We start from the raw sequence: 23899 nt of genomic DNA, 5'->3' as shown, positions 1-23899 counted from the left end.
CGATAAATGAACACAACGGAGGCTGTTTCCGGAAGGGTGTTTTTTTTTTGTTGGTTTTTTTTTTGTTTGTTTGGTTGGTTGGTTTTGCTCATTAGTTTGCTTTTTTAAGAGCTTCATATATATATTTTTATATATAAATTATTAGCATGTGGTTGGGGGGGGGAGGAATCGGGAGGGCGTAGGGGGGTGGTGTTGCGGGTGTGTTTCCACAGCTGCGCTGCCGGTTGGTTTTCTCCTTCCGTTTAATGGATAAGTAAATATATATATATATATATATACGGGGGCCGGTCGGGTTATACAACCGTGAGGTCGGACACGCACGCGGGGGTAAGGGGGTGGGGGTGGGGGGTCACAAGTTGCTACATAAAACTGCCACGTCTATAACAGGATGTGCATGACTTAAAGTACACCGAGGAGAAGGGGGGCGAGGGGCAAGGGGGCCGCTGCGGCCTCGGGGTGGGACGGTCCCGGGGTGCGACCTCGCGGGCCCCCATCGGCGCTCCCGGTGGGGCTGGCAGGGTACAGGGGTGGTGGCTGCTTGACGAGTCCTCCGGTGGTGGTGCTTCGCACCTCGTGGCCGTATCCGTCCCCTCGAGGTGTGGGAAGGCAGCCCTACACCTTGCAGGCAAGTCTCGTGGTGCTTGGCACCCAGTTGGCAGGGACCACCGCCTTGGCATCAGGCAAGAGAAGCCGTTTTTGAAGGGGTCCAGTAATGCCGCGTTTGCATCTGAAGGGATTTCAGAGATTTGGAAGCCACGCTGGAAAAGTTCCGCTTTGTTTTTCTGTCTCACTAAGCAGTACCTTACATCTAAAGTGTGTGTGTGTGGGGGGGAGGAGGCGTCTTGAAAAAAGGCTCTGCTGGGTTTTGCATCATGAACGTGAAGTCCTGCAATGCTTTACGCTTTTTACTTAACATAACTTCCCTCAAAACAAAGGATGGAGCTGCTGCAATCTTGGATTCACACCAGTCTTTGTCTTTTTGAGCTCTTTACGACGCTGGTTTCAGTCACTTCAGAGCCGTGCTGAAATCGCGTGCCAATCATTTCGCGTCTGTCGCTGGCGTTTCGATCCCTCCCTGTTTTCTTTTCTCCACTTTCTGCTCCCAGGATGCCATCCTCTACTTTCATCCCATCCTCTCTTGCAGTCTGCTGCATGGTGGGATCAAGATGTGTAACTCTGCAGCTTCCCCTCCCCCGGGATTTGGCTGATTGATTGCTCCTCTTCAGAGAAAGACATGAGGATGTCGTGTTGACAGTAGGAGTCCATTTAAAGGGGTTTGTCACTTTCTTTCTTCAGGTGACTAGGATAAAGACGAACAAGGTGATTATGAGGGAGAAGACACAGGGATTTATACAGTAAAATACTACAGTTAATACAGTAGTATTGTGCACTGCCTTTTGCTAGCCTAGTCCTGCATGACAGTGCAGGTTTGGAAAACCCTGCAAATCCTTCAAGGAAGAGCTGCTATCCAAAACATAAAATACTGCATTTCTCTCCCAACGTGCTTCCCTGTGCACTCGCGAAAGCCTCATCCTGGCAAAAGCATGCAGCCCTTGTGAATGTTTGGTATTTTGGCACAGGTATCAGTTAGTCACAACCGCATTATCATGTGTGAAACACGCTGGTTTCCCCCCCTGCTGAGGACAGGAGCTGAAACCCCACAACAACCTCTGGCCAACAGCGACCTCTCCTACGGGGCCGTGCCCCATAGCAAGCAACCCCTGCACCCAGCGTGAGGCCACGCTGGAGCCACCCACCTACAGGGAAACATGCCCCTGGCCCCCCACTTCTGCCCTCCTCAGGCCAAGGCTGGCCAGCATGTGAGCAAAGAGCGTTCTGCGAGCGGGTCCGTGCACCTGTAGTAATCCTCCTGCGTGGGGAGCGGCACTCCGTGCAGAGGGTGGTGGGCGTGAAGCCACTGCTGCTGCTCCAGAGCCAGGCGCTGCAGCTCAGCTGACTGCGCGTGCATGGCCTGGAGCTGGTGTGCTGCTGACATGGGCGCAGAGAGAGACCCCGGCAGGTCCCTGTAGGGTGCAGCTGCAACCACAAACGAGAGAATAAACAAGTTAATGTAACAGCCCCGTCCTTGCCTGTGGTCCCACAGCTCGGTTGAGGCTCTATGACACTAACTCTTCCAGCCCTGCCAACGTGCAGGACTTGCTCAGCCCCTGATACTGCAGGCCTGTCCTACGCCACGCCAGAGCTCTGTCTATCTATAATAAACCTTCGTCGGGTCTTGCGACCCCCTTGCGACCACCCTGCCCCTTGGAGCTCTGCTGACGCTCTTCAAAGGAGACCAGCAGAACCCGCGAGCATTCTTACCGAAAAGCTGGTGGCGCAGCACTTCGTTCTCATGTAGGGGGTGAGGGAGAAGAGGGTTGGGGATGGTTCCAGCTGGGTATGGTATCCGAGTGAGATGCGATCCCGAGGCAAGTGGGTCAATAAGGGGGTGAACAGAGGCTGAGGCTGGGAAGAAAAAGACATCAAAAGCTAATTGTCCCATGCTTTGTAAGTCACACAGGGAAGGCACAACAATGAAACAGACATGGAGATGGTCATTTTGTGTTAGGGGTGGAATGAATGACTTCAACGCCAGGCAATGCAGTAACATCTCCCTTTGCCTGCACTGAATTTCACACGAAGCAGTCTGGCACAGCTCTGTCCCCATATTCCTCAGGGAGAAGTACTGCTCCTTAGAGCCAATTCTGAAAGGACCTGCAAGTCTGCACTACTCTTTCCAGTATTTTGGACTCACCGCCAGGCCATTAATTTGTACCTGTTGCTATCTCTGAGTAGTTGTGGACGATTAGCATGGGTGTCTGCGACTCAGCTACCAGATCCCACTGACATCTCACAGTACCTCAGCAGCCACAGCACTTTTTTTTTTTCTATTATATTGTAGTCTGGACTTTGCTTCCATGAGATTTGCATCACTAAACTGCTTTTACGTTGCTGTCCTGTAGGATGAGGAAATGGGACTACACCTCAGTTCTGAGGTCGGTGTCTTACTGGGAGTGCGGACGAGGCCAAATGACCACGAGGTTGACCTTCTCTGCCTGAAGATGTGGATCTGGGGCCCTCAAAGTCTTGTGTCAGCAGAATGTGGGCTTTGCCAGGACAGAAGGAAGGAGTGCAAGGGGGGCGGGAAGCGGAGCAAGGCAGGAAGCGGAGCACTGCTTTGCGCCGTCCTTACCTGCGTGTATGGCATCCTGCTGGTGGAGGTGGAGGTGCGAGTGGATGTGGGAATGCTGATGGTGATGGGGTGTCACATTGAGCATCTGCAGCCGGGCCAGAGGGTCGTTGCTGAGAGCAGCCACCCGCTCGGCATGCTGACGCTCGGCCGCCAAGCGCTCGGCGTAGGACATGTCGGGGCGCAGGGTCGGGCCGGCTGCCAGCGCCAGCCTCTCCCGCTCCAAGTGGCCCAGCCCTGGGTGGAAGGGAAAGGCAGGATGAAGGCCGGGGGCCGTCTGCAGACTCAGCCCGCCGTGGCGTGGGAATGGATCCATGGCAGCAGCGGGCACGGCGTGGAGCTGCTCCAGCTCAGCTGGCTTGACTTCAAACCCAGGCTTGAGGCGCTCGCGCAGGTCGCGGTCCCTCAGGTCTCGCTCGCGGGCTTCCCTCTCCCTCAGCTCTCGCTCCCGCGTGGCTGGGTCGCTGCTGTAGATGGCCGGCACGTTGTAGCCCAGCAGGCCCGGGTCGACGGCGCCCAGCGGCACGTAGAAAGGGTGGTTGCGGTTGCTGGGGGACATGACGTGGGGCCGCGCGTATTCGCTGAGCGTGCGGAGGGCCGGGGTGTCGGGGCCCAGGTAGGGCGGCACGGTTGCGACGGCGCTGCCCTGCTCAAAGGAGGGGCGGTGGGGGACAGGCCCGAGGGACGAGCACTCCACCGGCCGGCCCTCCTGGGCCATCTTCTGCAAGACAGAAAGGAAACAACGTCAGGGTCCCAGCGGGGAACCACCAAGGGCATCCTCGAGCACCGGCTGTGCCCCCACCACACCTACCACGCTCCTCTCCAGCTCCCGCTCCTTCTCCCGCTCCCGTTCCTTCTCTCGCTCTCGCTCCCGCTCCCGCTCCTTCTCTTCCCGCGCCTTCTGCTCAGCCTCTCTCCGCACTTTCTCCACCAAGTCCGCCCTTTTCTTGGCCAGCTTGGAGCCGTCCAGGGGTACGAAGTACAGGTCTGTGCGGGAGCAGGAGTTGAAGCCGCGGTCCAGGTGCTTGTTGAACCTGGGAATGAGAAGGGAAGCGTGTCGGTATGGCAGGGGGACAGGGCACGGGGACGGGGACAGGGACCCCGCTGCCCCCACCTGGCCGACTGGCTGGCATGACTTGGCACATCCACCACCTTAGGGGGTGGCGAGGGGCTGCGAGCGGGCGGCACAGGGCTCTCAGGGGGCTCGTACTCCTCCGACGGCTCCTGCTTGATCTGGGCAGCACTGAGCGGCAGCGGGGGCGGCGGGGGGGCTGGGGCAGCCATGCTCCCTGCCAGCGGTGGGGCAGGTGGGGCTGGTGAGGGGGCTTTGTAGCCACCGGCCACTGGAGAGGAGGCCACACGGTAGCCCGGAGGGGTCGCTGCCCGGAAAGGGGCAGCCGAGGAGGCTGGGGGCGAGCCTGGCTTGTAGGGCGCTGGGGGCTGGAAGGTGGGGACAGGGGAGGCCGCCCGCTTCCCATATGGGGCCACGGCCGAGGGGGGAACCGGGGGTGAGATGGTCTTGTAGGGGGCCGTGGAGGGGGAGGCCATGGTGGCGATGACGGTGGAGAGGGTGGTGGCCGCAGAGGTGACTGGAGGGCCAGCCCCATGGGCTGGGGAAGGGGGTGGCGGTGGGGGGAAGGTGTAGGTGGCAGGACTCTGCCCCTGGGGGTGAGTGCACATGGCGGGGTAGCTTCCCTGGGAAGAGGTGGAAGAAGAAGAGGAAGAGGAGGAGGAAGAAGAAGAGGAGGAGGAGGAAGGAGCGGTGGCAGAGGGCGCCTGGCTGTAAGTGGCCTGGCTGTGGGGAGGGTAGAGGCGCAGCCCATACGTGGCATGAGAAGGGTGATGGCTGTTGGACTCTAGGGCATGGGGATAGCCCCCAGAGGACTGTGGGGGGGGCGCTGCTGCTGCTGGGGAGACCCCCCCGCCACTTCCATGGCCATGGTGGTGCTGCTGGGGTGGCTGCTGGTGATGGGGAGACTGACTGGGGAAGGAGGCTGCGGGGTGGGAGCTGGCATTGCCCAGGGGACGGCTGTAGGGGGGTGGCCCCTGGCTCCAGACAGGCTGGGAGGGAAGGGAGGGCTGGGTGTACTTGGGGGGCTGGCTGGACACGGAGAGGCCGCTGGGTGGGGGGAAGGAGTGCCCGTAGGAGGCCGTGTAACTGGGCAGGGGCTGGGCTGGAGAGGGCTGAGGGTACTGGGCGGAGGAGCTGGAGGTTGGCAGAGATGGAGGGGCGTAGGGGTAGCGTGAGGGGGCCAGGGGTTGCGCCTTGTCCTGCCCCATGCCGTGGGGTGATGGGAGGTGCCCGCTCAGAGCCTGCCCCGCCATCCCCGGGGAGCTGGAGGTGGCCCCCACGTTGTTCAGCGGGCGCAGGGCCGGCGGGGGTGGCAGGTTGGCGGAGACGTGGGGGAAGGAAGGCGCCGAGGCCGGGGGGGCAGCCGGAGGGTTGACTGGGGAGGTCTTTTGAGGGGGCAGCCCCCCAACCACCGATGCCAGGGAGATAGGGGTGGTGGGCGGTGGGTTGTGCTTGGTGCCAAGGGTCTGCTCGCGACCCCCTGATGCTGAGAGGCCCCCTGCTCCGCTGGCAATTTTGGCCCCAACCTGAACCACATTGGCTGTGGGATAGAGAGGAGCGTGGGTGGAGGAGGAGGAAGAGGAAGAGGAGGAGGAGGAAGAGGAGGAGGAGGAGGGGGCAGAAGAGGCTGCAACCGCAGAAGAGGAGGAGGTGGGTGTCTGTGGGGCTTGAGCCTGGAAAATTCGGGAGGCCTGGCCCTCCAGCTGGGAGTGGTAGGGACCCACGGGAGGGCCCTGGGGGTGGACCTCCCCTGGGAGACCAAAGCCAGGCTCAGGTGGACGGGCCAGGTTGTCGGGAGGGGGGGCAACCGGAGGGCTCTGGGGGAAGAGCGGAGGGTGGTGGTAGGAGTGAGACGGTCCCTGGGACAGCACGGAGGAGGAGTCGGAGTCATTCTCCACACTGCCAGGGCTGTAGACGCTGGGCGAGGTGCTCCTGTTATCCTGGTCGATGTCCCGTGGGTCACTGCTCATCTCATCGTTGAAGCTGTGGCCGTCGAGGCTGTCAACATCGGACGGGGATGGAGGACAGGGTAACTCCTGAAGCAGAACGAGGAAGGAGAAGTTATGCGGTCTCCCAGACCACACAACACTTATAACTCTGACCTTCATCTGCTAGCCCTGGGGCTAAAAAAGCACACGGACGGAAGGAGACTTCATCTGGTAAGGCATAAAAAGCACCAGACCTCCTGCCTCTCCTCAGAGCAGCAGCTCCAGTGCTCTCAGGTACTTCATGTGTACCACACACCTGGGGAGGAGGTGATGCGTGTCTTGTATTCGGAGGTGCAGGTAACTGTTACAGATGAGGCTGAGAATTAACGCATATAAAAGGTCCTAGCACCACCGGGAATAGGCCGCTGGCCAATGCACAACCCAGTGCTACCACCAGGTGGCACAAAGCAGCACACACGAACAGCAAGGGGAGGTAGTGCTGCCAGCACAGCCCCTAGACCCACAGTGGCTCTTCTCCTTCATGCAGGGCTTTCCTCATCACCTCCCTTCCTCGGCAAGGAGACCCGTTCCCCTTTGCCCCCCTGAGCATGTCCTCTCTCTGCCTCACTCCTTACCAGCACTTCTGTGCTTCCAGTTCCCTGCTCCAGTTCCCTACAAGAGCCGAGGCTTCCTCCAACTGCCCGATCACTGACTCAGCCCAGCGTTGGCCTTTCAGAAAAGCCTTGCTTTAACTATGCATCACGCAGGTGTGAGCAGATTTTGCACATTTCGGGACTGGTACAACCACCACCTGGAGCCTGCCATGGCTTAAGCATCTGTGGTTTACGTTATTCTGTTGGAGGAATAGAGGTAGAGTCCAACCTGACCGAAAGCTGCATGCAGAGCCAGTGGGTGACCCAGCTCCTGCCACAGAGCCGGGGAAGGCAGGGCACGCAGCAGTCCCCCTCAGACAAGGCTAAATAAAGAAAGAGAACCTTCATCTGCTCGGTTATCACTTTTGGTGGCTTTTCTGCAGCCAGCCACGTGTCACTTAGGCTCTGCCTGTGTAAGACCTGTAGAGCAAAACTTGAGTTGCCAGGGCTCCCCAGCAGCCAGAATCTCAAGCTAGGCAGGTGTGAGCAGCACAGGTAGGGCCCAGTGTGTGCCGGTAACCACTGCAGTCAGAACTCACCTCAGTTTTGGTCTTTTTGGGAGCATTGCTGTCCTCCCCCTCGCTCTCCGAGATCTCTTCCGTTCGCCCCTGCTTGCTGCCTTTGGGAGTGCAGGATTCCTCCACCCGGCCTTTCTGTAAGGGAGAGAAGGAGAACAGGGGGGTGGGAGGGCCACAGGAAAACTTCCCATCCTGCCAGGCCTTCCCAGCCTGCAGCAGGCGAGACACAGCCACCACGACACCTGCGTTGCATAGCTTAGCAGACAGTGGGGCATGGACAGTAGGATGTCGTAGCGAGCCAGAGAAAGGCAAAAATCAGTATTAAAAAGGGCAGGTGAGACTGAAAACTGGTTTGTAGGAAATATTGGGAAGTGCAGGGTGCTGAGGACAAAAGAAGGGCTCCCACCCATTCCAGGTAGCTAACGCAGCATGGGTTGCATAGTAGATCCCATATGGTACGCATGGCTGGATCCCCCCCATGCTCGCCTACTAGCTTATACTACCTTTGTCGCTTGTCGGGACTTCTCAGCTTTGCCATCGCTGCTGGAGGTGCTGACGCCACCCGGGGAAGCTCGACCCCGTGACCTGAGCTCCTCTCGGGGCCCTGGAGTCTCTTTCTTCCGTCCACTCCGCATTGACATCTAGAGAGGGATGATTAGATCAGTCCTGCTTTGCACCTCGCTCCACTCCTGCCCTGTCTCCTAGCCTCCCAAAGCCCTGAACCCGTGGCCCTGGCACTCCACCCTACCAAACTCATGGTCACTGTCTTTGCTGTGAACCTCAGTCCCATCCCACTGCTCCTGCTGGGTTCCCAGCTCCCTCTCCCATCCCAAGTACCGAGTCCTTGTTCTGTCGTGTCTTCATTCTTTTGGGTGCGGGACCCCCATTCTCCTTGGCCCGGTTTGATGAAAACATAAATTTTTATCGCTCTGCAGCTCCCTTCTGCTCTTCCTGGGGAGACTGAGATGGAGAAGAGCAAGTCTTCTGGAACGGAGGGCTTACACCAGCGCTGCAACAAGATTCTGGTGTGTACTGAAAGGCAGACAAGGAGAAGGGAGGGGAGAAAGAGTGAGTATACTGTGTGGGACACCCTTTTGTGGTTTGTTATAGAAGTATGACAAAATTATTACTGTTTCTTTTGTTATTATTCACAGATGCAAGGATCTTTACCAAGAATGCAATAAACTTTCCCATCAGTAGGGGAAAAGATTTGGCTGCTGTCATCTCTGATTTCCAATTTCTAGGATTGATACACACTACGCAAGGCAGTCGTGATGCAACAATAACTTTTTGGAGGAAGCAGGGAGGAATGGTTATCAGTATGTTGATTTTTCCCTGAAAACATTTTAGCATTTCCATTTCCTTGTTTATTTGATCTTAAAAGAGAGAGATGATAAAAAAATATAATAGGAGAATGCTTTAAAGAGATCCTAATGGCTATTTTTCTAACTTCAGAAGTCCCTTTTTGCACTCGTCGTCAGTGCATTAAGTTACACTAACTGGCCATGTGCTGTCATTAGCTAACTCTGTGTAATGAGCCCCCAGAGGTCTTTGCTGCAAAGAGTATTGTACAGCCCTGGCCTCCCCAGAGCATACGCACATGCACACATGTACCAGCATGTTATGCAGAAAATGTGACGAGTCCTGCTCATGCTGTTCAGTGTTCAAAGTACACAAATAGGTACAAGAATATGCATTTAGCTTTGATTTTGCATGACACAAACAGAATCAACACTGTTTAGGTTGGAGCATCTCCTTAGGCCTCCTTCCTCCCCATACACTGGGTTGTTACCAGAAATGCACAGCACATCCTTGCACTTTGCAACAGGAGGAGGATTTCCAAGCTCCCTCTGAATAAACTTGCAGATTTGTGCTGTGTCCTGAAAGCACGGATATTTAGATATTTAACACCTCATGATGCCACACAGCTCCTAGTTCAGAGTATGAAAGCACCATGATTGTGTTAGCCCGGGAATTGGGCTGGGGTGTTTCAGTACTGCTGCTACCGAAGTTAGTTTGCATGGCTCCAGCTCAGGACCCTTTGCATTGCCCCATACGGCAGAGGGGGAACCAAAGACACTGCCCTCCCTCAGCCTGTTGTATGAGCTCCCTTACTCAGCATCTGGGATGGACAATCTGCAAGAGAATGCAACGTGTCCCATGGATGAGGCATCAGGAGAACATACTCACCCACATCTTTTGGGTTATATGCTCTGCTCTGCAAGCATTTGGAATAAGTGTAAGACCACCCGAAGGCTGGGACTCCTAGAGGCCACGCCAGATCTGAAATGATCGGCTTCTAGCCAGCCAGTGCTGGAGTCTAGATGCATTTCTCTCAAAAGGGAGCTGGACCCAGGGATCAAAGGAAAGGCATGGGATGGGAAAGCCCCTGATGCTGCTGTGCAGCCTTGCTGCTGAGCTGTGTGGCACCAGGGTCACCGCTTTCCACTGCTTCCATCTCCCTTTCTGTAAAAAGGAAGTAATTACCCCGACCTGCCTCTTATGGGGTTCCTCAGCTTCCTTGGCCAGCACCGAGACACACTCATACAGAAGGTACTTGGGAAGAACGGGGGATTGTTTGTTTTAATTTCATTAATATTTTATTTGACCCTCACCATGAAAGCCACAGGGGACTCATCCAGCGTTAATTCCCCCACACAACAATTCATTAGCTTAGACCTCTTCTTTAATAGAAAAATAGTTCACATTGCTTGAAAACTGACCTAGTGGAGACAGAGCACTCTCCCGATCCCTGTGAACTGACATCTTTTGAAGCCTTGCTTTTCTGACATCACTTGGTCTTTGGTTGCTAATTCAGCCAGTTACACTGATGCTATACCCTATTCTCGATAAGCATCTAGAATTAACATTTCTGACATGAAACAAGCACGGTAAGGTGACCCTAGCTGAACACAACCTCAGCGCACGCCATCTTGGCAGCCTGCTGGTATCGGCTCGGCTCCGACTGAATGCACAGCACTAGCAACAGCGTATTACTGACACGTTGCTGCTCTTTATTTCACATTCAGCAGTGATGCCACTCGCAGCTCCCACTCTGGGCATTGTAACGGGGTGCAGAGGTCTCACTTTGGCTATCCAGTAGCTCCAGAACAACAATGATGGTCTTCTGTCCAGAGAAGTAAATCAGAGAAATAATATGCAGGCAACCACTTACTGAAACTTCCCTTTTTAAAGGAAATACCAACCCAGTATTTTTCTCAGCTGCCGCATACACAGTACCAAACAAAGCCAGAAGCAAACAGGTACATTTCAGTAGACAATAATTAATCACCGGGGCAGAAGTTTCTGCTACTTAGAGGGTTAAGGCTTTTCTAAAGCAGAATTGACCCATGCGTTATTTGGCTCAGCATAGCATCAGCTATGTCAGAGGTCAGAGCAGAGGATCACAGCGCTGCTTCTAATCTGAACGTGTGTGAAATAAAAGCAGTATGAGCCCTGACAATTAATAAAGTGGCAAAACCTGGGTTACACTTAACTCTTCCCACTACAGACGATCCCTCTAAATGCCTCATGAGTTCTTACCGCTCTGTGGTTTTGGAAAGGAAATATTTGGCAGTGGTGCTGCCCAAATGGATAACCTTTTCCTGGCCTCGTGAAGTCCTTTATAGGTTTGATTGAGTTATGAGGCACTGCGAATTGCTATTTTCTGTTTGTGTCTCACAGAATCCAGCTCAGTCTGGCGCACTGCCAAGCCCTCTCCATATTCTCCTGCAAGCCCTGGTACAGCCTCCTGCACTCTCAACAGGCATCCCCCATGTGTCATCCAAAATGGATCCCACTCCTCCTCCCCACCAGCTCCAGACGGTTCTCACCCCAGGAGGACTGTCCAGATCAGGGGCTGCTCTGCTCTTGTGGGACCCGATAAACTCTTCGCAGGCTGCAGTGTGGAGTGCCTCTTTCTCTGAAACTTGCGTGAATGTTTGTCCCTGGTTCAGTATAGCACTTACACATTAGATTGAGGTTCTGAGAAAATAAATGTTTATAGATGGCGGCAGAAGCATAGGAAAGGGAAACAGTACCAGTTTGTCTAGGATGGTGTTTGGGGGCATATGGGTATTGCCTGTTTGTCATTTACGACCCCAGCTAAGCAGGGAGACAATTTCAAGGGAGACAGGGAAGCCTGGGAGATGCCCCCAAGGATCCACCCAGGGCTGAAGGGCTTTGTCACTTTGGCTGGTGCCCAACAGAAGGGTCAGCTCCAGCACAGGCAGCCCAACTGCGGGGCTCTAGTCTGCTTGAGAAAGTTAAATGCCAGCTGAGGTCCAGCTAGTTCTGCCTGGGTGTAATGGCAGGAGAAGGGAGGGCTGAAGGCTCCCAGTATCCACACCACTTAGGAAAGAGAGCTACCACAACTGTCACTTTATCAGCTTAACAAAATTAACCTGGTCTTTTAGCAGAATTAAACTGATTCTCCTCTGCAATTCATTAGCTCCCATGTTCACATCCCTGTTTTTCTCTCCAAAGGGACAGGTCAGCACTGGAGGGAGGAACCAGGGTGGCGAAATGAACACAGCTGCTTTGTAACACATTGCAGATGCTGGCAAGCGTCCTGAAAGTAAGATGGAATGACACCCAATGGATCCCTCAGAAGTGAGAGCCCACTGGAGCAGTATAGCCAGGGGACATGCACCTGAGGGTGGGAATTCAGTAGCTGACGCATCTTACACCGCCCAGTGAGTAGTGATCCCAGGCAACACATTTTTAATTCCTGTCCCCATTTCCCTTATCTATAAAATGAAGATTCTGAGATTTAATTGGGGTTAACAGCTGCGTAGTACCTTGAAAATATAAAGTTTTATCTACAGTACTGCAGTTAGACATCCTGACGTATGACATTTCTGAATGGCTAATTACCTGACTTCATGCTCAAACCCTGGTGTTTCAGCATAGGGCATGCAGGAGAGAGGGAAGGGAAAAGGTGCTGTGTTCAGTGATAGATAGCAATAAATGAGTAGGTCAGGGTTCAGGTTGCATGTCACAGTCTTGTTGTCAATCCTCTGATATGTACACTAAGTGTGACTCTATTGTAAAAGTGAAAATGTTTGTTTGAATTAACAGATTAGGACGCCAAAATGGTAGAATACCAAGATGGCAGTGGGCAAACGTTTGTGGCTAATACTATCTTGGTTGTGAATATTCCCATGACTTGCATTTTTTTATTTTTTTTTATGTAGTAACTTTTGTTGTGAAGAAAATTGTTTATGTGACACTGAATGAAAGGTAGTTATTGATGCAGGCATTTTTCTGTCTCCTACAGAGTAATTACAACACCTGGTTGCAGGGGCTGTGAACTCAGGCTGGAGAACAGATTAGTGAAGGAGTAACATCGCAGACCTGGTCAAATAATCATACTCCAGTTACGATTCTTGTCCAGTGGGAGAGGTTTAACCTCATCCCTCTCTTCAACGTTACTGTGAAACTGGGGGATCCATCTTGAGCCCAGGCTGAAGGCAGCGAGCTAGTTTACAGCTTTCCCCACCCGAACTGCCAGGAGTTTTGTACCAAATCAGCCATGCTTTTCCCTGACCCTCTCCAGCCTCTCTGCCCGTTTCCAGCCCCCACCTCCTGCTGCACGCTTCCCCAGCCGCCTGCACCTCTCTGCACGCCCAGGACACTGCAATGCTCATCAGGGCAGGCAGCAGCCTGAGCTACGGTCAGCCACAGCCAACACACCAAGTGTGGTCTGCTCCTGTAAGAGACTCCTGCACACCTGCACCCCAGGATCAATGAGCTGGGAGGGCCATGCCCAGAGCAACTCAGAAGCACACACCGGATGGGAGCATCACACCACCTCTGCAGGGAGGCTTGGCAGCACTGTGTTGCATGGAAAATGTAGACTGAAATGCCACGCAACCACCACCTGCGACGGACGTGGAAACTGCTGTTAGTGCTCAGAGTGTGTGAATTCTGTATAAAAACAGAGATGGTTTTCAATTTTTGTCATCTTCTGTAAATAAATCAGTTTTATGTTAGCAATGTGCTGGAATTTCATTGCATTCTTCTAGGTAAACTAAATTCACCAAAATATCACATAAAATGGGTCACTACGGAATGTTTTAAAATAAACTTAGCCAGTATATATGAATGTGCATTTTCAGAAACTTCATTCTGTTCCGAAGGTTAAATTACACATATTTTAATACACAATGTGAGTGAACACTCTAGGGTTTAGATCTACCTACGTATGTCTACAATAATACCTCCCATACGAAGGTGGAGCTCAACCTCAGCCAACAGGTTTGGCCCTTGTGTTCCATAACAACAGTACTTGTTGACAAATTCACTTGTCACGCCACTGTAAAATAGTAAATGAAAATTAAAATGCTCCCGTTTCAAGAAATGATGCCAGATAAGAGTGCTAAAAGATAAACTTTCATAGTGCCTCCAGCCTAAGGAGATAAAGCCAGTTTACTTTCTATTAAGTCTACATTAACATTTTCTTTTCTTAATCCTGCGCAACCATGAGGTGTTAAAATGTTAGGTTGAGCATGAAAGCTGTAATTCTGGAACTTCCATTCAATGAAAAACGTATCTGAGAATAAAAAACATTTTCTGATGAGCAGAGTGTAATAGATGAAAACAATCAGAGCTAGAGTGAGGTAATAAATAATAAAAACATTCATGCATTTAACAATAGCTTAATTTACAGTATAGAAGAGGATATTAATTTTTGCAAAAGCAACTGAAAATAAAATTTGATTCACTAAATGAAGGTTGGATGTACTAAAGAAGGTTACATTAATTGTAAAATGATTCCTGAGGGCACACTAAAATGACTGTAAGTATGCAACAGATTTACTTCAAAATCTCAGTAGAATTATACAGCCTCCCCAGAGGAGGGACTCTGGATCACTTGGAGATACAGGCTGTCAGAGGCCAGTGGAGGACCACAAAATGCAACGTTGGAAGTGGGATGGAGGCCAACACATGACTCAGAGAAAGGACACACCACACTCTCCATGTTCATTATTTTAGGAAGCGTAGCACCTTCTGTATTTGCAATGCCTGAGTAAACCTTATCTCTGGAACTGTTTAAGGGTCTACTGTAACAAATAACCTCCCGCTCTCTCTATATAAATTTCCCTTTACTACGGAATGCAAAGTAAATCATTCAAAGACATCGGAGGCCAGCTGCCCAGGGACAGATAAGATTTCAGGTGGAAGGTCCTTCTGGAGGCCTCTACTCCAAACCCCTGCTCACAGATGGGATGGGCTGGCACCAAATCTAGATGGGGTTGCCCAGGGCTTTCTCCAGGCAAAGAGTGCAGCTTCCCCAGCTGACCTGGGACACCCATTTCAGTGCTGAAATACCCTTGGAGGCAGGGGAAGGGGTTCCTTATGTTCAGCTATAAATTCCTTGTTGCAGCTTGTGACCATGGCTCCACGTACCGTAGTTCCAAATTGCTGGTACATGGAAGTTATACACCTGTTGACCTATCATGGTTCCAAACTTCTGCTGCCAAGTCTTTACTGAGGCAGATTGCTGACAACTTAGCAGCTGCAGGACATACATAAGAACACAGCCATACCATCCATCCAACCCTCCCGGAACAGGCCAATGAATGTCAAGCATGGTCATTCCTTTCTGCAAAGACATATATTGTTCTGAAGCTGGCAGAGGGAGGCCCAGGCCAGGATATGACTCTCTGCTCAGACCCTCAGTCCCAGGCAAACTAGTCAGCGTGGAGAAGAGCCGGAGAAAAGCTCAGGAGCTAAAAGGATCAAACTCTGTAAATGGATTTGAATGAACGAAGCGCTGAAAGTATCAGTATAGATGGAAGAAAGGATGAGAGCTGACTGTGGAGAACTGTAGAAGGATTTTCCAGGAGGAGTGACTGGGCAAATAAATGGCATGTGAACTTCCATCTAGGCAAATATAAAGCAATGTACACGGAGAAAAAAACAACGCCATCTCCACATATAAAATGACGGACTCTGAACTGACCAGTGCCACTCAACAGTGATACCCTTGGGGTATGAGAGGCAGATCCATGAAAATGTCACCTTGGCATTCAGCAGCCATCAAGAGAGCAAACTACATGGCAGAAATTCCTGGGAAATGAACTGAAAACAAAACAGAGAATGCCATTGTGCACTTGCATAAACCCATGGTTTTCTCATATCTTGAAACATGCACGCAGTTCTACTCTTTCCACGGAAACTAGAAAGGGCAATGAAAAGGCATGACTGAGTGAGCTAGACTGAGTGAGCTAAACATCTTTGTCCAGAAAAAAGGTTACTGAGAATGTGATCAAGGTCTGTAAAGCCACATATGAAAAGTAATGAAAAGTAGAGGTTGGTTATGAAATATTCACTGTCTTTTCCATTACAAGAACTGAGGACCATCAAATAATGCTACGAAGTTCAAAACAGAAAGAGATTGTTCTTCTTGAAATGAACGGTTGACTGCATAATTTCTCATCAAAGGACATCGTCAGTGCCATAAGTTTGCATGGACTCAAGGGGAGACTGGAGAATTTCATGCAAGAGGGAATAACTGGAAATGGCTGGAAGCTGTAGGAGTATCAGAGGAAAATAGCATATAAACTTGCCTTAACTTACACTTTTTCCTAGGTATTTGACAGTAACCACTGCTGGAGCAGTGGGCTCTGGATGAAGCGGTCATTGGTATTTTTTTAAAAAGTTCAGCAGCAGTAAGAGCTAAGTGATACACCGAGGAGAAGCAACAAACATATCTGCCACAAGAACTTCTGCTCATCAGTAGGGAATGCTGAAGAGAAGAGGGATGTATTAATCACAGGAGAGCTATGGGGAGCACTGTTACTTTGAAGGCATCAGACAAGTATTATCAAGCAATGAGTAAAAAAGTATTAATGCCAAGGGGCACTGGACTTGTAAGACATACCCTGGTAGCCCACGTAATCCTTTGGTCAACCAGCACCAGGAAAGATGAAAGTGGATTACAGAAGGTACAGAAAGCAGTTTCCAGAATGCTGAGGGACACAAAGAGTCTCTCTGTTACGTACAAGACCTATAAAGACATTAATTTATTAACAGAACAATATAAAAGCTGAGGAGATGCAATTATAGTCTGCAAAACAACAAAAATTAAACGCAAGGTAGTTAGAAGGGGCACTTAAGCTAAGGGAGAAGGTTGGTGTAAGAACCAACGGGTATAAAAAAGCCACCGACAATTTTAAGATGGAAATTAGAAGACTTTTAGACATTTGGTGAAGCTCTGAAACAGCTTTCCCTAGAGCGTAACAAAGGCAAAATAAAATCTTTATTATTAACAAATACACCTTTTTGATTCTCTGTTTCTAGGAGTTTGTGACCAACAGCGAAGCCAACGTGACAGCCATTTGTGCAAAGGCCAAGGCACTGAACGGGAAGAAGACGGACAGATGATGCAGAAGGGAGGGAGAGAAATAGGGCCAAGGAGATGGGCACGTGAAGAGTTGTACAGCAGGCCTAAGACAATGATAAACTTTGAGTCACTCCCTTGCTTGGGATCCCACAGCTTGTCCTTGGTCTACAGAACTAGCCAAGCGAGATGATCCTGCCCTCACTGTAGGGCTGAGAGAAGGGAAACCCAACAGTGTGTCACAGGAACGTTTACAAGGGAAAAGATCTCCGGAGGTCTCCACCCAAGCCCCCTGTTCATAGCAAAATGCAAAGCTACATGAGGTTGTCATGAACATCTCAGAGAAGAGCTTCCACAGCCCCCCTGGGAACCTGTGCAAGCACTGAACCACCCTTGGGAGGGAAGTAGAGATTTTTGTCTTATGTATATCACCAAGTTCATGGTGAACAATGGCTTTAGTTCTTATGATTTTATAAAATCACAAAACATGATGATTATGGCTGAGTCAAGGTCATGATACAAAATACTTGAAATCACAAACATCTAGAACTCTCCCTGATCCACAAAGAATTTGAAGCAACCAATTCGTGCCAAAATGCTGCCATCTACAGATACATAATCTGCCTTACAGAATCACAGATCTAGGCCTCCACCTTTCAAGTGGCCAGCTGAACCTGTAGGCATGGTTTTTACCAGATTAAGCCCAGACTGGACTGCCAGGGGAAAAGGCACGATGGCAAGTGAAACCACTGCCCGAGATATTTTTAATGCCTGGGGTAATCTCTGTAAAGCAGCGCTTGACAACCTGTGGGCTGAAACTTGGTGCACAGCTATGGCATAGCATGACCTGTCCTGTCAAAAAGACCTTGTGCGTGGATCCACTGCCAAAAAGTAAGTACCCCAAAGCTCACCACTGAGAGACAACATAGAACATGGTAGCTGGTGAAGGCATCGGCTGAACAAAGGTTGCAGAAACATGGGTGAAGTTTACAGGTGGTGCTGAGGCAGGTTATACAGTAAATGATGGATTGGAAACTCTGGCACAAACCAGTCAGCATTACTGTGGCAATAAGGTTGCATAAAAGACAAGCATTTTAATTATGGAAGATTTTTACATGAAGAACAGAAGAATGTAGAATGCTTTCAAGGATGAAGATTCAAGGATAAACAGAAACACTGAAAAGGTCTTGTAATTAACAACTGATAGCAAAATGAACACGAGTTCCCAGCACAAGATTTCTAAGGGAGCTGTTCCTGAATGAATGATATCCACCAGTGCATAAAGACAGGAATACTCTTCAAGAACAGGAATAGAGAGATGATTTTTACCTGACTATATACAGGATTGGCGGGACCATTATGGGAGTAGTGTGCGCAGTTTTAACCTGTGTACTTCAGAAAGGATGCTGACAAATTGAAAACTTCCTAAAAAGAACAATAAGGAAGATATGAGGTCTGATAACTCCACTCCCCCTTTACAATAACAGCTTTAAGAAGCTCAATATATTTAGCTTATCAGAGAAAAGGTTAAAAGGTGATAACCATGGCCTAGGAGTATTACAAAGGAAGAAGATTTCTGATAGCAGAGGGCTCTTTAATCTACAAGCCAAAGACTCCAGATCCAATGGATAGGAGCTGAAGCTTGAAGAACAAATTCCACACAGAAATAGTGTAAAATATGAAAAGTGGGATAGATTAATCTCATGAAAAACTTGCATAGGGATCTATCATAACACTGGAAGTCTTTAATGAAGGTTTTTGTTTTTTTTTCTCTAAAAAAATGTTCCGAAATTTTTTTGAAAAAACCTCCAGGTGACATTCCCTACCTTGTGCTGTGTAGGGGAGAGGACCAGCCAACTAACTAGAACAGGTTTTCTAATGTTAAAATCATTAGAAGCCATAGAGAGGTTGGGCAGGAGCAGGTCCTGGGTGAAACCGTACTTTGAAAGCAACAGTTGAACAACATCTAAGGAAAGCCTGACAGATAATCATGATTGGATAAACCACTGTTCATAGAGAGTGGACTGTCTAAATGAGGCTGGTAAACTCTGAATAATTCTGAGGAAAATCACTTCATCCATTGCACTGCCTGAAAGAAAAACAGTAATGTATCCAATATGCTATCCTATAGATATACTTTATATCCAATACACCATCCTATAGATAGGCTTTATATCCAATACACTACACTATATATATTCTAGTTACAATTTAATACACAATACATTATGATGCATATCTTCTGTGATATATTATATATACTACTACATATATACTGTGATACATATACACACACAAATATATACGTATATGTGTGTGTGTGCATCAGTATATACGACCAACTGCACAAGGAGAGAGATGAAGGTTGTTCAAACGTAACCTTCACTTAAATGATCTATAACACAGAGAAACCTTGTGGAAGAAACAGGGTATCACCAAGTGCCTTGTGAGGCAGGGAAGTACACGACTAAAATTTTCCAGCTAAACTGATCTATGATGAACAATGTCACCAGGGCAAGCGACATGAAGATTGAAAGCAACCAGTTACCCTTCCTTCAGCAAAGCCCAGCTGGAACATCATTGGCTAAAATTGCTCAGAGAAGATATTGCAGTTACCCTTTGGTTTGCAGGTGAAAATACTGCCACAACAATCAATCAAACATTGATATTTTTACAGGAGACAATAACAAGTCTGTGTTTGCTACCACAACAAACACCAAAAACAGATTGTAAGAAATTTCTGCAGGAGCATCATCAGAACTGGAAGGACGACAATGCTTCTGAAGGGGTCATTTCCTCACAATATTGACTTGCGTGAACTTTTAGCATATGCCAAAATCCTCTTCCCCAAGAGCGCTAAGCCCAAATTACCCACCCAGACTAAAGCAAAGGTGAAGCTCAAACCACTTGAGCTGGAAACATCCCCTTCCACTGCATCATTCTCCATGCACTTCACATGGAGGATATGGGCTGTAGGCCCGCAATTGCCCGCCACGCGACTGGAAGGACAAAAAGATCCTTCAGTGTTCACCGTGACACCAAGAACAATAGGGCATGTACCCGAGCAACCTGGCAACAGGTACACGTTTTGGGGGCCACCACAGCTTCAGTAACTCAGGCAAGGCACTGAAATGGAGCACCTCATGTTCGAGCTGACCCCACCTGGAGTGCTGCGTTCAGCTCTGGGGCCCCCAGCACAAGATGATCAAGGGCCTGGAGCACCTCTCCTACGAAGACAGGCTGAGGGAGTTGGGGTTGTTCAGCCTGACGGTGAGAAGGCTCTGGGGAGACCTTCCAATACCTAAAGGGGGCCTATAAGAAATCTGAGGAGGGACTCTTTCTCAGGAAGTGTAGCGATAGGACAAGAAGTAACGGCTTTAAGCTAAAATAGGATAGGTTTAGATTAAATACAAGGGGGAAATTATTTTCCATGAGGGTGGTGAAACACTGAAACGGGTTGTCCAGAGAAGCTGTGGCTGCCCCATCCTTGGAAGTGTCCAAGGCCAGGATGGATGAGGCTTTGAGCAACCTGTCGAAGTGGATGGTGTCCCTGCCCATGGCAGGGGGGTTGGAATTAGGTGATCTCTAAGGTCTGTTCCAACCCAAACCATTCTATGGTAAGTTAAAACATTCACGGTGACCAGACTCGGGCAGTGATCTCATGAACTAATTCTGCAGAGAATACATACCCAAGGTGTAGCTCACGCAGTAGTTAAGACAATGACTTTTTCAGAGACAATGACTTTTTCAGAGTCATTAAGACAATGACTTCTTCACTTTTAAACATACTCTGAACTTGTGTTACCTTCTCCTTAGGATGACCAGCCCTTAAGAAATTTATAAAGCATTACTGTTCTGTACTTCAATAGCAACAATCCTCAGGAAGTAAAGATGGAAGAGATGAACTGATAAATGTAGGAAATATAGTTGATACTTCCATAGCAACTCCTAATGGAGGAAGAAGGAAGTCAAGAAAATCCACCAGAGACAAGAAAATGGTTTATTTGTCCAAAAGAGAACACTGCTTGGAGAGAGAAAAAACAGAACTGGGGAAGATACAGACTGACAAAGGAGGGAAACAGATTCTCATAAGAAAAGGCAGGTACCCAAAAAGAAAAAAGAAAAAAAAAGATTGGGTAAACGTGCAGGTAGATATTTAAGGAGGGGCAGTGTTGAATAAATGTTCAGACAGATTGCAGAGACTGCATTTGCAAAGTTATTACAACCCAGATCCAGCAAATAAATAATCCTTCCCTACACAGCTCCGAATTCCACAGCAGCTGCTCCCCTGGATTCCACCTCCATCCACCAGAAAAATGCTGATGAACGTGAGAAAGATCAAGTAGGAACCAGGAAAGCATGTATATGGACTGACAGAGGATGAACTTTGGGAAGAACAAAACCTGCCTCATCCATTCCAGCTACACATAAAGGCTCATCATCTTGAAGAAATGTACTGATCAGGTTGCTCTTTAGCATACAGATTCTGCTATGCTACAGTTCCTTGCACGCCCAGTTTTATTTTGGAATACAAGTATGCCCACATGAAAACTTGATTGTGATTCCTTCTGCAGACAAATGCGAAGGTGAGAATGCAAGAACCTTTCAGAAGTATCCAAGGGGTACAAAATCTGGGGCAGGAGGTAAATTAATATGAAAAGACATAAAGGCAGGCCACTGCAGCAGGTTATACCTGTTGCTCTCCTTCATTAGAATTCACTGCACATTTAATTTTCAAATGTTTGAAAGGGTTTTATTGTTTCCAGCATGAAACACGGTACCATAAATTCACTTCTTCACAGCCATACTTGAAAAGCTCCACCATGAATCACAATTAGAAAAGTCTGTTTTGAAAGACCATACTACTCCCAAGAAATTGGGAAAACGCACAAACAATTGGTTATGCAGTCACCGCCAACAAACATAAAAACAACCTGGCCAAGAGCAGGGAAAGATGGATGAAATTCATTCCGACAAACAATCTGACCATTCACATTTACAAGTGTCCCATCCACGGGCAATGATCTTGGAGCTTCAGCCCCTCCACTCCCTCAAAGGTGCATGTACAGCAATGGCAGTGATGCACTACACCCTTGAGCTTAGAAGAACGGAGGGTCTAGCTTTCAACTCAAACAACTGTGGGATTTGTGTTCATGCAACTGAGGTAACCGTGCGGGCATTTGGCTGATGCGCTGACCTGGACACGTTGTTCCTTGGGGGAAGTCAGGACTGAACTCTGAACTGACCTGCATATAGGATGAAGGATGTATAACCACGCTCCACCATTCAGCTGGACACAAAATGAATGGCATATCTAACTCCTCCTCTGCTCTCTTGCTATACACCTTATGGTAATGGCCTACTACTTCCACCTCACTCTTTCAGTGCTAGAAAGCACCGAGGTTCCCATGCAATCCACCCCGTATCACAGCCCAGGAGAGATAATAAAAACAGATTTGAATGGCTGGCTGGATAGGGAGATGCTGTTCACCAAAAGACACAGCACTGCAAAACAGACTGTGCAAACAAAAGAGATGCATGCCAGTAGCCATACTGACAACCAACTTATTGCAGAAGTCATGGCAGCCACAGCGCAGCACTGAGAGAAATGCAAATGAAGACACTGCCTCTTTCAAAAGCCACTTCAGAAACATAACGCGGCTATCGGCAGATCTCAACTGCAAGCAAAAGCAACACACAAAGTGATGCCACAGTGACCAAATGGCTGCCACTTAACAGCACAGCGGCCACTTGGCAAAATACAGCTGGGCAACAGTCACCAAAGCTTCACAAACCAGCAACCTCCCGACGCCAGCAGAGCGCAACGGCTCAATGGCACAGCCAGAAGGACAGCATGGGAAACACAGAAGACAGTTCTCCCTGAGCCCTGAATTGCAACTGAACGGCCAACTCAACACACGGGAGGGATCCCAAATGCCACTGCGATGCCACCCGCTTGGACTGGCCTTGCCTGCTCCCTGGTCCCCATGCTTTTCCCTGTGAGTTTCAGAGGAGATGGCAGAGGGTCCCCAGGCGGAGGATGGCATGACCGGGGGGAATCCTACCAGTGCACGCCTAAGAATCAGGGAGGGAGTAGACACACTCCACAGCACAGATTCCCCACTCAGACCCCAACGCAAGCACCATGTCCAAGCGTTATTGCTGCCTGCTCCCCAGCTGCACCTGGGCGCGAGGGGACAATACGCGGCTCTCCCGGAGGAGGGAATTTCGCCGAGATTCTTCGGAGCTGGCAGCAGCGGAGCTTGCCCAGGAGGCAGCGAGTGGGCTGACTCCCTTCCAGCATTGTTTCATTTTCATTCCCGCACCGTGCTGGGCCGCAAACCCCCAAACTCCGGCGTTTCCTCCCGCTGCCCGCGCCCACCGCCCCGGGGGCAGCGGCGGCCCCGGCCCCCGCCGAACTTTCTGCGGCAGGGAACGGAGGGAAGGGGGGGGCTCGGCGGGGGGTGTCCCCGCCCCGGGACCCCCGCGGCGGGCACTGAGCTCTCCCCCCGCCGGCGCCGCTCCGGAGGCGAGGCCGGCCAAGGAAAACAAGCCCCGGGCTGGGGCCGGGGCCGGGGCCGGGCAGCGCCCCCCGGTGATTTACGATCGTTCCCGGCGCCGTCCGAGGGACGAGCCCCGGCGGGGAGCGGGCTGCGGCCGCCGCCCCGCAGGGAGCCACCGCGCCCCGGGGCGCCCCGGAACCGTCGCCGCCCGCCGCCCGCATCCACGGCGGGGCAGCGCCGTGGACTGACCGCCATGCCGCCCCCCAACTTTGCCGTTCGACCCCCGAATCGCCGTGCGGAGGGAGGGAAGGGGGGGGACCGGGGGGGGGGGGGGGGGGGGGGAGTACGGGGACACCCGCGGAGGAACGCAGCGCGCGGGGGGAAAATGACAAGCGGCGCGGGAGTGGCCGTGAGCGGGCGAGGGACTCACCGGCGGCTCCGGAGGGGAAGTCGAATGAAGGGAGGAATGGAGGAGGAGAGGAGCGGGGGGAAGGGATTTAAACGCTGCTCCCCCCCCCCTTTTTTTTTTTTTTTTTTTTTTTTTTATCCTCCCTCCTCCTCCTTCTCCGCGCTCCCTCGCTCTCTCTCCTGCCTCCGGAACAACGGCTGGGGCGCAGGGGCAGCGGCTCCGAGGGGGTGCGGCGGTGCTCGGCGGCGGCTCCCCCCCCCCCCAAAGCCCCGCGGCTCTG

At 50.6% G+C, this 23899-nt stretch overlaps 1 protein-coding gene and 1 long non-coding RNA gene across 4 annotated transcripts; one reads left to right on the top strand and one right to left on the bottom strand.

Annotated features, from left to right (window-relative positions):
- Positions 1-224: 224 nt before the first annotated feature.
- Positions 225-23899, bottom strand: ATN1 (atrophin 1). Its single transcript, XM_040573752.1, has 10 exons — positions 23641-23899; positions 8199-8393; positions 7865-8002; positions 7383-7496; positions 4305-6298; positions 4002-4224; positions 3194-3911; positions 2323-2466; positions 1857-2037; positions 225-1300 (listed from the first exon to the last, which is right to left on the bottom strand). The coding sequence occupies exons 2-10, from the start codon at positions 8274-8276 to the stop codon at positions 1267-1269; spliced, it is 3624 nt and encodes a 1207-aa protein (XP_040429686.1). The 5' UTR covers positions 8277-8393; positions 23641-23899; the 3' UTR covers positions 225-1266.
- LOC121078050 lies at positions 8342-13040 on the top strand. Of its 3 annotated transcripts, XR_005824437.1 has the most exons (3): positions 8344-8429; positions 8516-12055; positions 12640-13040. It is a non-coding gene; the product is annotated as an uncharacterized LOC121078050 (long non-coding RNA). The 3 variants fall into 3 exon arrangements; XR_005824438.1 differs by having other exon boundaries at positions 8342-8429; positions 11847-13040; XR_005824436.1 differs by having other exon boundaries at positions 8516-13040.

The sequence above is a fragment of the Cygnus olor genome, chromosome 1 (assembly GCF_009769625.2).
Source record: "Cygnus olor isolate bCygOlo1 chromosome 1, bCygOlo1.pri.v2, whole genome shotgun sequence".
Classification (NCBI taxonomy): domain Eukaryota; kingdom Metazoa; phylum Chordata; class Aves; order Anseriformes; family Anatidae; genus Cygnus; species Cygnus olor.
This window is presented reverse-complemented; position numbering and strand designations above follow the sequence as displayed.